The 16,968-nt window shown below is 42.7% G+C and overlaps 1 protein-coding gene across 5 annotated transcripts in view; it reads right to left on the bottom strand.

Moving 5' to 3' along the window:
* Nucleotides 1-16,968, bottom strand: part of DIP2C (disco interacting protein 2 homolog C) — a 2,321,522-nt gene that overhangs the window by 811,333 nt on the left and 1,493,221 nt on the right. For all 5 annotated transcript variants that reach the window (XM_069647998.1, XM_069647999.1, XM_069647996.1 and 2 more), the window contains one exon: nt 1,307-1,416. In XM_069647998.1, the coding sequence (XP_069504099.1) occupies nt 1,307-1,416 (110 nt within the window). The remainder of the gene's footprint in view (nt 1-1,306; nt 1,417-16,968) is intronic.

Genomic DNA, 16,968 nt, shown 5'->3' on the forward strand with positions numbered 1-16,968 from the left:
ATAGGACCATGGTCCTCCGCCAAGGTTGTAATGAGGGCCAATGTCATCATGTAACCTGTTTTGGGAGATCTTAGCATGCTTCAACTAGTAGCTTGCATGCAGCATCAGTTACCCTGCATCATAGTTCCATTATTTCAGAATCCACAACCTCATTAGCAGGAAAGACATGCCAAGGCTTGAAATACAAAAAGCCAAATAATGAAAATATTTTCTAGTCTAGAAGTCCTCTGCTGAACAGTTACCACCAATTGAATGAATTGGTCATAGATATTGAAGTAGTTGAAAACTTTTTTTAAAAAAAGTATCTAGAATCAGGACTATGAATTGTATGTAATTTGTCTTTCTATATTTTATGCCCCTAAAGTCATGTATGCAATACAAGTCTCCAAAAGTCTACATATTTTGCTTTAAACATTCGATGGACAGCGCACCAATTTCTGATTCTTCTGCGGCTTGCACACATTTATGAAAAAATAATTAATAGGCAACACATAGAAATGCAATTGAAGTACAACAATTAGAAAGTAGCACTATTTAAGTACCCGTTTCATTTTGACACCAGGTCCATATTTCCCAGGATTTAACGTAAGGTGACTTGTGCTGACAGCAGATTGGTAAAGTGAGCAAATGTCAAGAATAGAGGAGAGGGGAATGTAGGTGATGGAAGGCAGCTCAATGTGTGCAAAACACGAGAAAGGGTGGAGTGAGAGATCAATTTACCCACCATACTCTTTAAGAGCTTGTTGATGGTTATTTGCATGGTCAAGTAAAGCCTTGACATTAGTAATATTGTTTCCAAAACTGACTGTAATAAGTAAATTTAGATCCCCTTCAGAATTGTATACGAAAATCTAAAATGGGTTTTGGGTGTTCCACAATGTTTCTATTTTGGGAAGCGTTTGGGGATTGTTGCAGAATCCTGTATGGCACCTTTTCAAAGAAATTGGAGCCATAAATGGTTCGAGTCAAGTCAGTATTTTCGAGAATATCAAAACCGCTTTGATCTCATTAGCATGTTAGATTTCTCCACACTGACATGACTTTTAATCAACTGAAAGGGATGAATTCTCTCACTTTAGATAAAATGTCTCCTTAGATGGCATTCTTTAAACTACTCTATTGCGATAGCCAACCACTTACCGTAGCAGCACAATTAAGTATTCAAACTTGGCACATAAGTCAATTAATACCCTGAAATGAATGATGGCCAACAGCAGAACAACAAAAACAAAAAGATCAAACCTACATAGAATGATATGAGAAATAACCAACAATAAGTTAAGAATGCCGGAGAATCCAATCTTACCTCAATGTAGGCAGTGTCATTATTTGCATCCTTGATATGTGGGAACCAATCACGAGGAGGTTTGGAAAGGTGTTTCGATTCCGTGACAAACCAAAGCAGCTTTGGCCAACCTTAAAAATAACACACATGCATATAAAACAAAAAGGTCTTCTGGTAAACTAGAATACAATGATTCATAAAGGGTCATCAGGTTTCTGAAAGAAATTAGCAAATCGAAATAAGACAGATAGCAAAAAAAAAACTTTCCATATGGTGTTTCCAAAACAATCAGAAATCAGATTGTTCACAGTACATCTTAAAAATGATTCAATTTGTTCATGCAAAGAGGGAAAGCTTGGCCAGCTGAGGCAAAAGCATCTGCAGATGTACATTGGGGGAATACAAAGAGCGACAAACTGTTAGGAACTTACCTGCACCACGGGGCCTCATGCTTCAAATGGAGGGATCACTACGGACCCTGCCCTCGGCAGAGCCTCCACAACCGCCAAACAGGTTGCGCACTGACGCATGTACCCAAGATAGCAATTCTGGGGCCGATGCCAGGTTCAGAAACGCCCTGACGGCACCCGGAAGCAATTGGGAGCACTTCCAGTCGAACATGCCAAAAGGACTCACAACTCCCTCGCTGTTGTACAGATTACGCCTCGGAGGTTCCCACCTGACGATAAAAACCTTTTTTATGAGTATATTTTGTAGACAGGGACAGTTAGGAGATTAATATTAATCTCATAGAGAGTCCCAATCATGTTTCATTGAGAAGCTCAATCTCATCCAGGCACCTTAAGACAGGTTGCAACCAACCAACCAACCCTCTCCTCCCTTCTTAAGACAAAATAAACTCCACTGACGCTCGTTATTGCTTTTCTCCATGTATTTTGACACTAGGTCCCCACTACCTAACTAGTTACTGGCAGCTATTTTAAAGAAGAGGGAAGTGGGAGGTTTCAGGTACTGACACCAACAAAACCATCAAGACACGTATAATGTAATTCAAAAACTTTTTTGTTAAAGATATTATATTAAGAGGAATGCCTACAGGGCTCAGCTTCTTAACTAGAACTAATAAGAGACTAGCTAGGGGCAATATGGCAGTTGAGATATGTCAGGTGCATGTGCCTATTCTGAGTCCTACAGCTAGAGTCCTTATTCAAGATCCCTAACTTACCACACATTGTCCCAAAGATATAGCATCAACCTTCCTTCTTTTGTGCGCTCATATTCTTGGGAATAAAACACCCACACACAGCTTTGCTTCTCTGTGGATTTTGCTTGGCCCAGAAATGATCTGGGAGTTGCTCCTTCAAATCACAAATGCCTACCAGCAAGAAGATCTTACTCCCCTTGGCTTAGCGGATACTCTGCCAGCAAGCAGGAATTCCTTTTCCCTTTCCAGGGCGAGTCTGAAGTTCTTCCCAAATAAGGTAGGTAAGTGTACAATGTGTCCAACTGAGCTGGGACAATCATATTTCAAGTGACAGGCCAGCTGTGTGGCTGGTAGCCTGTAGCTAACCCTTAAGGCATAGGAAATTGGTAAAGTATGTAGAAACAACTTGCACTTCGCGCTTGTCCTCTGTTAAAAAAAAAAAGTGTAACTGTTGCGCCTGCGATAATTGGCTGCTATATTATGTAAATGCAGTTGAATGAAAGAGAGTCCTTAAATTAAATATTCTGAATTCTTGAAGAAGTTTTTTGTTGTGAGTTTAATCCGTCGTAGTGTATCTTGCAATCAAACAGCCAACACGTGTTTCGACTCTTAGTCTTATTCAAGGCTGCATATGCATAAATTACAATCATTTGTGGATACAAAGGTTAATGTTTGATTCACATTAATTGTTTCATACAATCAATCCAAAAATAAATATCATTACTGGTAACGAAGTACGGTTTATTTATACATACCACCTTTCTCCCCCACCCCTTTTTGTTTAAAATGTCAGCATCATTAGATGTGCCTTCAGAGTAATTATGCACTGTGCATGTATTTTGGAGGTTCTAGGGAATCGGTCAATCTATAAGACATCACAAATAGTATTTTTTAATGCATGGAGTTCACCATGTGCACTTTAAGAAAATGTTATATCTGTTCATCTTCCCCCTTTTTTCTCCCTGAACCCTGTCCTCTGGTATGTATAAATGAACTGTACTTACTTGCCTGCAATGGTATTTTTTTGATTGATTGTATGAAAATTAATGTGAATCAAACCTTAACCTTTCTATGCACAAATCATTGTAATTAATGAAACAAAAGGGCGCCTGGCTCGTCCCTGATATACCCAGGAGGGTACTTCATAATATTTAACAAACAATCAGAGTGAGAGATCACACATATGGTTCTATGTTGTACTATCACACACGTCTAGATTGAATGACAACTGTACTAGATCTGTTGAAACAACCAAATAGTGGTCACTTATTTATTGTGTACAATAATAACTTAATTCTTTATGTATTTTATAAGACAGACTCAAACAAACAGGCATTTCTTACAGTATTGACAATGTGGTAATACCACTGTGCACCATCGAATTCAATCCAAAGGATTAGACTCAACAACAATGCACATTTTCTATCATTAGGGACACAATGTTGACAAATGAATGTGTGCTCTCCAGGGAAAAATGCGACATTGGAGTATCAAATAATGTACAATGTGACATATAATACAGAACATCAAAACAGAAAAGTCAACACTATAATGTTTCGGCCAAGTGTAGCTATTTCTTGAAGCTTTTAGTAGTGGTGGCCTTCTTCAGGACAGGGGGAAGTGTTCTCGAAGTCCGTGGGGTATCTGTCAAGGGATAATGACAGAGGGGAGTGTGGGTTAGAACCGAGTGTGATCTCAGGGATAAACTATTTACACAACTTAAAATCCTAGTAGGATATTCTCATGAGTAAAAATGCTGCACCCGGGGGGACGCTGGTCAACAGTTTACCGTCATACACATCTGCTGCGGTAAGTGTTCGTGAAGCAGTACCTCTGTGATTAGTGGGGGCTGTATTCACATTCAAACTCCAAGCCCAAATGGTGGATGTTTTACTAATCCTCTTTCTATCTGTAGGATCAGGAAGAATAGAGAAAGAGGGTGGTCTGCTTGTTAGTTCCAGAAATGCTTCCATTCAATTGTGATGTTTAGTCCATTCCGCACAGTGTCCAATCTGTGTACCCACTGCTGTTCCAGTTTGGTGAGGGATAGGTTGATGTCACCTCCTCTTTTTTGTGGGGTCAAATGCTGTATGATGGTCCAAGTGAGATCCTCATTCGTATATCCCAATTTCGTAAAGTGATCGACAAGTAGTTTGTCTGCAACCTTGTTTTTAATACATGATCTGTGCTCACATATTCGTTGTTTGATGAGTCTGATGGTTTTACCAATGTATATGAGATCGGAGGGGCATCTAATGACGTAAATGACAAATTTGCTTTCACAATTCAAATGGTTTAGTATCCAGTGGAAGTCCTTGTGTGTAAACGTTTTGCTTGATTTGGTGTATTTGCATGCCACGCATTGGCCACAGCTGAAATAGCCCACAACTGGTGGCAGATTCCACAACGTGTTCTCTTCTTTGTTAGGTTCAATGAATGTGTGCGCCAGTGTATCCCTCAGATTTTTTTTTTCTTAAATGCAAAGATTGTTTTTTTGTCCAACGATCCCTCGTTCTTGATGAGGTACCAGTATATGTTGATGGATGCTTTTGTAAGGTTGCTGAGAGGATTGTATGTTGTTAGGCATACAGTCCGATCCATTGGATTCTTCACTTTGGTGGTGCGGCATATTTCTCGGTCTGTATAGGAAGCTCTATTCTTGGCCATTTTAATGGATTTCTTGGGGTAACCTCTCTCGGTGAGACAAGTTTGTAATTGCTTGGCATGTAGTTCGTATTTGTCTCTTTCTGTGCAATTCCTTCGTATGTGAAGAAATTGGCCATACAGTAAATTAGATTTTAGTCCCTCCGGGTGATAGCTGGAGAAATGCAGGAGACTATTCTTGTCCGTAGGTTTTCTGAAAGTTTGATTTTGAGATTGTTCCCGGACCGGTAAATGTGTAAGTCTAGAAAGTCTATTGTTTGGAAATCCCATTCTATGGTGAATTTTATGTGGTCATTACACTTGCTGAGCCACTCGGGGAAGGCTAGTAGATTATCTTTTGTACCTTTACAGATAAAGAGCACGTCATCTATGTAATGTCGCCATAGTTTGATATTTTGTTTGTAGGGATCGTTGTTACTGTAGACATGGTCGTTTTCATATTGGGCCATATAAAGATTAGCCACGTCTGGGGCGAAGGTTGCGCCCATTCTTACTCTCTTGATTTGCTGGTAAGTTTCTCAAACAGGAAATAATTCTCGGACATGGCCAAGCAAATACATTCCAAGATGAAGTTAGTTGGAGTTGTTATAGTATCACTTCTTTTGTTGAGACATGTTGGTAATGCTTCTAGGCCTTTTCGTTGGGGGATGGAGGTGTACAGAGACTCCACGTCCATAATAACCAGGATGCAATTGGATGTGCGAATCACTGTTTGTAGTGTCTTGATAGCATCTGTCGTGTCTTTTATGTAGGAACTCATCTTGCCCACAAATGGTTTTAAAAAGTAATCTGTGTATAGCGATAGTGGTTCCAACAGTGAATCGCATGCCGACACAACTGGTTTCCCCGGCGGTCTGGTTGCACGTTTGTGCATTTTCGGTAGGGTATAGAAAGCAGGGATCCTGGGGTATGTTTTATTGAGAAATGTGTGTTCATCCTCGCAGATCCACCCTTCCTCTTCCACGTGTTTCGTGAGGCTCATGATCTCCTCTTGTATCCTCTGAGTAGGGTCTCTGTTTAGTTTCCTGTATGCTGTGGCATCTGCTAGTAGTCGTAAGTATTCTATGTTGTAGTTAGTGGTGTCCATTACCACAATGCCCCCTCCTTTATCCGCTGGTTTTATGGTGATTGATCGATCCGTGTTGAGTTCTCTCATAGCCTGCCTTTCATCCTGGTTGAGATTGTCGCGGTAGAAGTTCTTCTGGGATAATCCTTCCGATACTGTTTTCATCACTAGTTTGTCAAACGTTTCAAACACTACTGGAAAGGTGTGAGGAGGTGGCATGAATACAGACTTTGGTTTAAAGCATGTGGTGTTTTCCTGTTTTTTTTGCCTCGTAATTCATCAACCTCCCTTGAGGCGTCTTGGTTTTTCGGTATGTAAACTTCAAAGAAATATTTGATTCTTATATTTCTGAAAAATCTTTTGAGATCTGCCTCTGTCTGAAAAGGATCCGCTTTTGTAGAGGGAACAAACTAAAGGCCTCTTTCTAGAAGGGCTTTCTCAGAATCCTTCACAGTCCTGGAGGATAGGTTAAAGACTGTTATTTGTAAAGTCATGGCTGGGTGGAGTACCATTGATGAGTGCGCATGTATTGGCCCGATTGCTGTTATTGTCTCCTCCTGCGGCGTCCCTTTTGGTCCCCTCTCTGGGGCATCCCTGTTGGTTCCCTCTCTGAAAAAAAGGGTGTTGCGGGGGATGTAACTGAGGGGGTACTTCCACCTGCTACGTTGGTGTCGCTGCCGCCGGATGATCCATTGACTACCCTAATCTGTCTGTTATAATTGCAGTATTATTGTTGTTGCAGGTCGCTGTGGTAGGTATTCCTGCGGTAAGGGTACGTTTTCTCTTCCCTGTAGTTGCTCAGATCTTAATTACATTTTTTGAACTTTTCTTTCTATTGTGAGTTGTTTGAATTGTGTCACCTCTTCTTCCAATTTTTCTAATTTCTTCTTAGCTTCTGCTATTGAGGTCTCTTCAACAAATTTCTTCTCCAATTCTGAAAGTTCCTTCCCCTGTTTTTTACACTCCTCCTCTGCTGTGTCGATGATTAGTATAATCCGGTCATGGCTGCATTTATTGCCCACTCCACTAAAGTTGATTTTAAATTTTGGATTGTCCGTGAAGAATCCCGAGAGTCTTCATGGACAATCCAAAATTTAAATTCCCTGCGATCTCATATACATTGGTAAAACCATCAGACCCATTAAGCAACGGATATGTGAGCACAGATCATGTATCAAAAACAAGGTTGCAGACAAACCACTTGTCGATCACTTTACGAAATTGGGACATACGAATGAGGATCTCACTTGGACCATCATACAACAGTTGACCCTACAAAAAAGAGGAGGTGACATCAACCTATCCCTCACCAAACTGGAACAGCAGTGGGTACACAGATTGGACACTGTGCGGAATGGACTAAACAGTACAGTTGAATGGAAGCATGTCTGGAACTAACAAGCAGGCTACCCTCTTTCTCTATTCTTCTTGATCCTACAGATAGAAAAGAGGATTAGTCAAACATCCACCATTTGGGCTTGGAGTTTGAATGTGAATACAGCCCCCACTAATCACAGAGGTACTGCTTCACGAACACTTACCGCAGCAGATGCGTATGATGGTAAACTGTTGACCAGCGTCCCCCCGGGTACAGCATTTTTACTCATGAGAATATCCTACTAAGATTTTAAGTTGTGTAAATAGTTTATCCCTGAGATCACACTCGGTTCTAACCCATACTCCCCTTTGTCATTGTCCCTTGACAGATACCCCACAGACTTCAAGAACACTTCAACGTCCTGAAGAAGGCCACCACTACTAAAAGCTTCAAGAAATAGCTACACTTGGCTAAAACATTATAGTGTTGACTTTTCTGTTTTGATGTTCTGTATTATATATCACATTGTTTGATACTCCAGTGTTGCATTTTTCCCTGGAGAGCACACATTCATTTGTCAACATTGGGTCCCTAATGATAGAACATGTGCATTGGTGTTGAGATTAATCCTTTGGATTGAATTGGATGGTACACAGTGGTATTACCACATTGTCAATACTGTAAGAAATGTCCTTTTGTTTGAGTCTGTCTTATAAAATGCATAAAGAATGAAGTAATTATTGTACACAATTATGAACTAAGTGACCACTATTTGGTTGTTTCAACAGATCAAGTACAGTGGCCATTCAATCTAGAGGTGTGTGATAGTACAACATAGAACCATATGTGTGATCTCTCACCCTGATTATTTGTTAAATATTATGATTGTAATTAATACATATGCAGCCTTGAAAAAGTGAGTCGAAACACGTATTGGCTGTTTCATTGCAAGATATACTACGACATAAAACTCACAACAAAATAAAGTCTTCAAGAATTCAGAATATTTAATTTATGGACTCTTTCATGCAATTGCATTTACATAATATAGCAGGTACAACAGTTGCACCTTTTTTTGAACAGAGGCCAAGCGCGAAGTGCAAGTGGTTTCTACACACTGAAGTTTTTTCCACCCACCATCCGGGGCGGCCTCTCGATCTGAGCCACTAGCAAGCACGAAATTACTCTTTCTGGTCTCTTGCTATTGACTGCATTAAAGATAAAGCTCTGAGCAAGCTTCTAACAGAATGTCCTCCTTGCTTTCTGATCCTGGTCAGGCCCTGAGTTACAGCCCTCAGCAAGGTTATGTTTTTTCTCCTTCCTGGGATAAAGGTTACCCTTAGTTAGTCCTACAGATGGAGAAATTACAGGTAATGTTCTGTCTATGGATTCTTCTCCCGCAGATTCCTCAGCAGATAGATATCCTTCCAGCGTCAGCTGCTCAGTAACTTTTTCGACAGAGGACGTAGTACGGCTCGACATCGACTCCTCTTGACATGACGGTGCCACTCGTCGACTCTGGATGTGCCATCAGCCCTATTCATATTAAATCACTGCAACCCCATACCTCATTGAGTACAGGATCCGCGGAGGAAGAATCCATAGGATTCGACTTGAAGACAGCTAAAAAACATCTTTTTTGTGAGTAACAGAACCGTACTCGAAGCAACTTGCTGACAGTACTTATACAATGAGGCATCAAATTGTGCCTAGGACATAATTGTCTTAACCTCGTTCCATTAGAAAAGAACAATCACATATAGACGGCAGACCACTTTCAGAGCAGGGCAGGATAGGAGGGTGAAGAGGAATTTGCAGGAGAAGAATCCATAGAAAGAACATTAACAGGAGTGTTGTTTTCTGACGGTGCTGATGAAATATGGTCATGAAAATACACATCTTGCAGAACAACCTCCCCAAGTAACCTTTTCTGAGGCAAGGTTTATGGCCTGCTGGAGCGTAGTCGTGCAGAAGGTCTGCATTTGTTGATGCCTAGTAGGTCTAGAATTAGTAGCAATATTGTGTTCTTTTTCAGAAGAATTGTTTGTCGTAAAAACTGCAGCCTCTTTACCGGAAGGGAAAACGTTAAAACATAGTTTTTCCATAGCATGTTCTGGACTCCTGCGCGCAGTACAACTGAATGAAGATGGTAAGTACGGGAGGAATGGCTGGTGGAACCAATGTGAGCGCTAGAATGTGACCATACAGAATGATTCAAAGAACCCATTGATTTAAGGTTATGTCCTTTCATTGTTCTAAGAAATTGACCAATTGTCCCTGGGACCAGGGTTCAAAGCATCAGGGGAGGGCCTAAATACAAGTCAATTGCTTTTTAAGGACTCTATCTTGCCCAGTACTTCCGTTTTATGCACCCATGTAGCTGTAGGTAGATGCAGAATGCTGGGGGTCTTGATTAGTCTGACAGATTCTGAGGCAGGTATTGATGATGGAAGAAGCAGTAGCTTAGAAAGGTGCTAGCAGCCTCGGGAGTGGGGGCCTCAGGAGGACAGGAAGGATCCCCCTTCAAGGATACCTTCGCAGTTTCAGGATTTTCTTGATCTCTTTCAGGGTGTCATCTATGGCTTTTCCAAATGGCACCACACTGTCAAAGAGCACGTCGGATACATGGGTCTTTGATGATGGCCTTCACATCAGCTTGCATTTTAGCAGGCAAGTGGTCAGGGAATCAGTCCATCTTATACCAAAATTCCTCGTCAAAGCAAGTCAAGATGGCTAGATATGGACAATAATGTGGTAGAAGCAATTTCTTTTTGCTGAAGGCCTCAACTTCCGACCTTCCTTATCAGGTGGCAATGTAATGGAGGCTGCTTTGTTGTCAGAGCCTGGTGTGGATGTCTTCTTAAGAACGAGAGGGATAATCTGGTGCCCTGCATTTCTTTTCAGACTGCTGAAAAAGGTGGGAAGTTGAAGGGTGCCATCATGGTTTGCAGGCCTGGTTACCCTATGTGGTCCAATAAGAGTACTGCCGTGGCAGTCCTGCACTGCTTGTCCCTCCTATCGTAAAGGAAACACTACCTTTCCTATGTGACAATCTGTAAACCAGACATGGTGGATGCCTTTGAAATCAAACTGGAATGTAGAAATGTTGTCTATGGGAGGAGCACTAGGGGGTTTATTTATTGTAAGTTTTATAAAGTGCCACACGCCTATAGGCCTCGGAGTACGCAAATTACTTTGAAATTATATAATGCGTGTATTTGCCCTTTTTAGAAGGAGGCAATTCGCCCTCTTCTGGTTCATCGCTCTCCTCCGCTAGGTTGGTGTCCTCTTGAAGGTTAAAGGGAGGGTACAGCCTCTGCTGTTCATAGGAATCTGTTTGGAAGTCATACCAAGTATCAGTTGGTCTGTCTTGGCAACCGAGTTGTTGACGCTGCAAGATGGTATGAGGAAAAAGGGCGGCGTCTGCTTCTCCAGGCTCCTTCTCGTGCCGTGGAGCAACGATTATCAGAGTCCTCTGGAGTGGGATGGAGAGAGGTTCTACACTCATGGTGTTTTCTGCATTTCCCTTGATAATCCTCCACAACGTGTTGGAGAGATAGGAGAGACATGGGTAGGTACTAATCCCCAGGTTCAGCTCTAGATGGGTGGAAGGGTCCCATGCCCTGTTTGAGGAATACTTTCTTGCTGTAATTTCTCCACTTCAGACGCGCCGTTTGTGAACTCTTTCCCGGTTCTTGTCAAAATGAGGCCTATTCTCACCATAATAGAAGTAAAAGTCAGCAACATGGGTTTTTCCATCAACAGGGAGTTGTCGACGAGGGCAAACACTACTGAAACCATGCTTTTGCTTGCCATAAATCCAGACAACAAGGTTTTGGTCATGGATGTTGTCCTCATGCACCAGTCCCTGGTGGTGCTGAGCCATTGATGGGAGTCTGGCAGTTGACAGAGACAGTAAAGCTGTCTCTCAGTCAACAGTGGGTCAGGCAACACAGGTTTCCAGGATGAAACCTCTTTTGACAAAAGAGTAGTTTTCTCTGTTAAGAGTCGACAATGAATGGCCTTGTTGGATGAAGAAATATGTTCCGCAGGCATTTTTTGGTGCCAGTCCTAGCTTTCACAGATGAAACCTTGGTGGTGGGCTTGGAGGTGCTAGCAGGAGGCTGGGTCAGGTAGGAGCCTTTCATTCTTTTCGTCTCCGGATGCCTGCCCTCAGAACAAGCTTTCTTTTTGGAGGTGAATTTAGAGGGTCTCTCCCTTTAACCTTCAAATGAACCTGGGGTAGCCTGAGTGGTATCACATTTGGTATATCTGTCAGAAATCAAACCACCTCTCTGGAAGGTTCAAACTCATACTGAGGCTTTTACAAGTCTTTGTCTTCTGTTGAGAAGCCACTGGTCACCCTCTAAGTGATCCGTGAATGAACAAGCTTCCTCACGGCCAGACAAACCCTAAAATCACCTGACATTATTTCAGTGATGTTTGTTGGACATGATTACATAAGCTAATGAATGGAAATACTGCCAGTAACATTATATAACACATCCCATAAATAATTGAGGACTTTGACACATTTTGTACACTGCATCTAAAGCAAGGAAGAGGCCATCCACAAACCAAGCAAGAGATCTACCAGAGGGGCCAAACACCTTGGTGAAGTTCACAAGGCTGATTGGAGACCAAATGGGAGAATTTCAAATTGAAAATGCTGCTTCATTATTGCAAACAGCAGGAATATCTGATGCTGTTACAAAATAGGAATGTGGAAATAAGTATCTTTCAGAACAATCAAGGTCATAAAACAACCTTAAGACAAGTGCAGGAAGATGGATGAAAACAAGACAATCGTCTGAATACAGTCCTTGGCAAAGAGAATGCCCCTCTTTAGATGCTGAACTGTTATTGGGTCAAAAGAATTATTGCATGGACCCCCAGACCTTGCTCTCCTATTAGAACTGAGGGGGTAGCTTTGTTGGTCATATATTCTTGGACAACAGGAGTAGGGAGGCACCCTGGTGAGGATCTCAACACGTCAACCTTGGGTCACAATATTCAAGTCACGATGATCCAATCTGATCTAATCTGTATCAAATGTGACCACCCACAAGCCTTGGTATTGGACAAAGTGCAAATATATATGGAGAATTGAGGTAGTCATGAAGACCTTTAATGTTGTTGGGGTAGGTTGAGATGAGGTTTGGGGCAGTTTCATGAAGAAATACCATAATCTGGACTCTATGCATGGCAGGGGTTCTGGATGACAAAACAGGTGGAAACATGGATGGGTTTGCTCCATCCAGATGAAGCCAGACAAGTCATTTTCTGGTGTCCAGGGGATTGTTTGACCATACCGCCCCAGCCAAGCAACTCAAAAATACCTAAACAAAAACCTGAGGTTGTCCACAAATATAAATTCATGGTTTAAGAGTCAGTGGAAAACTAAACATGTCAAAAAAACAACCGGCTACACCAAAATCTTACACAGTGCTATGGGGAAGATTAATTTACAAATTCATTTGGATTTACAATTTATTATCTTTAGCAAAAGTGTAATACAACAGCAGTAGCATGTTTTCTAGGATGCTAATACATTTACAAACAAATTTGTCGAAGAACAAAAAAGAAACGTCCATCAAAGAGTTTTTCAGAAAAGACACATTCTGCGTGGCCATAAACCACATCAGGTAAATACTAAGCCAATCTAATCAGCTTTATTAGAAAGCCAGTACATTCCAAAATCTCCTAAACGTTAACCCACAGTGTCAACATTTAGCAGCAATGCATGAGATGCGCGAGAGGCAAAGATCAAAGCCCTGACTGAAAGATTTGCTGATGCATATGCCCTTTTTATAACATGTTTAAGTGGCAGTGCTTTCCTGCCTTTTATTTGTTGAAAAATTACTTACCGTAATGTTCTTTCTATGGATTCTTCTCCAGCAGATTCCTCAGATATTCATTCCAGTGTCAGCTCCTTGGAAAACATTTTGACCTCAAATCAACTCAGTTGTCGACTCGTCTTACTTCAATGCCGTTGTCGTCGACTCCGGAAGGGACAGCCGTTGTCAAACACATACCATATCACGATGCACCTGTCTCAGCCTCTGCTCCCCTCAGATGCCCCCCCCCCACAAGCTCAGCCGCTGCGAAGGAAGATCAAACGAAGGCTAAATAGCCACCACTCATGAGAAAAAAGAACAATCCAATGAGGATTTTGGGGGATGTGGGGAATGGAACCACAAACGAATGTGGGACACACCATAAAAAACAATGGTAACCCGCTGATAGAGAGCCTTCCTCTATTCCCCTATACGAGGCAACTTTGTAACAGCTCTCCCAAAGTGAGCGTCGGCTCCATGGCCACATCCAGGCCATAGTGTTTGGTAAAGGTATGCAGTGAGGACCAAGTTGTCACCCGGAAGATGTCCCTCACCGGCACCCCCTTTGCAGAGCTGAAGAGGCAGTCACCCCCCTTGTGGAGTGTGCCCTGATGCCCACAGGTAACTCCTTCCCTGTGTTGAGGTAGCATTGTGCAATGCAGTTTATAATCCACCTCAAGATGGTTTGCTTGGTGACCGCCAAACCCTTTCGACATCAAGAAACAAACATCCAGTTCTGCTTCCTGAATTCTGACGTCCATGCAACGTAAATGTGTAGAGCCCTCTTAGGGTCCAGCCTACGAGAGTGCTCCTCTTCCTCCTTGGAGGGGTGCTGAGGCAGGTAGAATACTGGCAGCTTGATGGAATGGTACAGATGAAACTCTGAGATCACTTTGGGTATAACCCATGGCTGCATCTTCAAAAAAACGTTCTCCCCAAAGAACCTGAGAAAGAATGGCTTGCATGATAGGGCCTGCAACTCGCTGACCCGTCTGGCTGATGTAACTGTTACTAAAAAAAACTGGCTTCAAAGTGAGCAGTCTAGTGGAACAAGCGTGCAATGGCTCAAAGGGAGCCATCACGGAGGAAGGTCAAAACCAAATTAAGGTCCCAGTCCAGAAACTTATTCACGAGGCACTTCAGTAATTGGGCCATAACCGGGATTGTAAAGAAAGTTCCTTGATCCGGAGACCGTTTGAACACAGACAAACCACCAAGTACCCTTTGACTGTGGTGACCTGAAGGCCCGATGTGGCTAGTGACAGAAGGAACTCCATCACTGTAGTGGTAGGGCAGGAGATAGGGTTTACCTGGCACTCCCTGCACAATGCCTCAAATATTCTCCACCTGCACCCATAGAGTGATCTTGTGGATGGTCTACATGTAGCCAGTAGCACCTCCATAACTTCTTCTGATAGGTCCCAGTCATACTTCATCCTCTCAAGAGCCACACATATAGGTTGAGGGATTCCGGGTTCGGGTGGAGCACCCGACCTTCCGAATGGGACAGACGATCCGGCCGCCGAGGCAACCCGAGAGGTGGGCAGAAGTTCAGGAGAACCAAGTACCAAGTTCTCCTCGCCCAATCATGGCGATCAAGATCAGGGCAGCCCGGAATCTCCTCAACCTCCTTTGAAAAACCAGAGGGTGTTTCACAACCTAGTCCCCCGGATCCGGTACAGAGGTGGCCATGGAAAGGTAATCTTTTTTGATTCTCGACCCTGGTGGGGGACAAGCGAGGAAGGATCACCTGGGTAGGGGGTCCTCTGGGGTGGAAGAGAAGCACCCAATGGTTAGACATGGTATTTGCCTTTTTACACAACCCATCCAACCCCTATCCCTACTTATTTTATTGGAAACTACAACCCCCATATTTCCTCCCCACTTTTCCTTGACAAAGGTAATGCACCATGGAAGATGAGGAATGAGGTTAGAAAGATTATCTCCCTATGACTTGCATGGTTCCTGTAATGAGGCCAGGCAGAGTCAGGCACGTATCTCTAACAATGTACACCTGCCACTTATTAACGCTCAATGTGAAGATAAAAGGTGGTGTGCACAGACACACATTGAGTGAGGCTGGGTATAAGCAGGAACAGCTCTTTCGAGGCTGATGCGAACCAGGCTGTGGAAGGTCAGTGGGCTGATCAACAGTCAAGATGATCAAGAGAATGCCAGGCAAGATTTCCATGCTTTCCGGAGGCCGTGATCGTTTGAAGAGCAAAGCCGAGTGAGCAGAGGAAAGAAACCATCAAGTTGCCATAAATCGGCCCGCGACACTCCCAGGTGAACAGAGGAGTTGGGGAGGAGTAGAAGAGGCATTGGTAACGGCCTTGAGCTGCAGGAAAGAGATTAGAGAAATCCAATTAACATAGCCGGTGAGTTATCGAGGGAAACAAAAGTCTGGTTGATGTTAAAGGGAAAGACTGTCATTTGAAAGTTGAAGGTTGCGCGTGTGCCGATCAAACACGGATGAAGAGAACAATTGTTCAAAGACAAGGAAACAAAGTAGCAGAGTGGTCCTGCAAAATGAAGTCGCACATTTGAAAGTCTCTGTGAAATGTTATGAATTTTTGAAATATATTACAAGCGGAGATCAAAGGAAACCACAATAAGGAAGGAAAGTTGAATAAGAGGAAAGTGACATTTGCGAATGGTGAAATATGCCAAGTGAGCAAAAGTGAAATATAAGAACTTTAGAAAAAGGCCAAGAAGGCCAGTGAAAGAGAATCAGATGAAACTAAGTTGCAGTTTCAGCAATGCTGTGGCTGGCTGGCACTTCTATTAGTCACTGTAACTTCCTCTTGTGACCCCTCGGTCGAGGGGTCACAAGAGCAAGTTATGGTCCCTTTGTTTTGTTTCCCCTCCTCTGTTTACTGACCCTCGGCGAACCTGAGGGCTCACGGATCTAATCTGCATATTAGATCAGGGAGCCCCTGGTTTCACAGAGGGTCAAACACGCCTTGGGCTCGGTAATCTATCTGCTCTGCAGAGCAGAGCACAGATCAACAAGCCTGAGGCATCTTTGTCCGTTGGCAAAGCTTTATAAAAGGTGGCTTGAATTGTGTACATTTCAAGCCACCTTTTATAAACATAGAAATATGTTACATATTTCTATGTTTATAAAAGGTGTCTTGAAAAGTACACAAACTACAGTGAGGTGAATTGAAGGATTGTTGAAAGAGAGATTGAAGTGGTCATGCAGAGGTCTATGTAAATTCCTTGCAGTCTTGAAGGTGTTCAACAGTGAAAAGATATATGAGATAAAACGTGGAGAAGGGAATCCTCACGAAGGAGAGACAGGCTTGAGCCCGGCAGAAAGAAGCCTGTGCAAAACTGTGAGAAATTGACATTATATGAACTGAGTATTGATGGCAAGGTGGGCAAAGCCTAAAGAAGTGTGTGAACTATCAGAAGTTGAAAGCCTAAGATTGAACTGTTGAATTGTACCAGTAAGCCAAAGTGTGCAAGACTGACAGAACTGTGCCATCCACCCACGCATCCTTTGTTGTTTTAGAGACTCTCTAGACGCCATGGGGTTAAACCTTGGGAAGGGAGTTGGTGCTGAAGCTATTCCCTTTTGAAACACCAGTTTTGGGGGGGGGTAGGCAGAAGAAAGTTCTACTGTGATTG

The sequence above is a fragment of the Ambystoma mexicanum genome, chromosome 2q (assembly GCF_040938575.1).
Source record: "Ambystoma mexicanum isolate Mex_15411 chromosome 2q, UKY_AmexF1_1, whole genome shotgun sequence".
Classification (NCBI taxonomy): Eukaryota; Metazoa; Chordata; class Amphibia; order Caudata; family Ambystomatidae; genus Ambystoma; species Ambystoma mexicanum.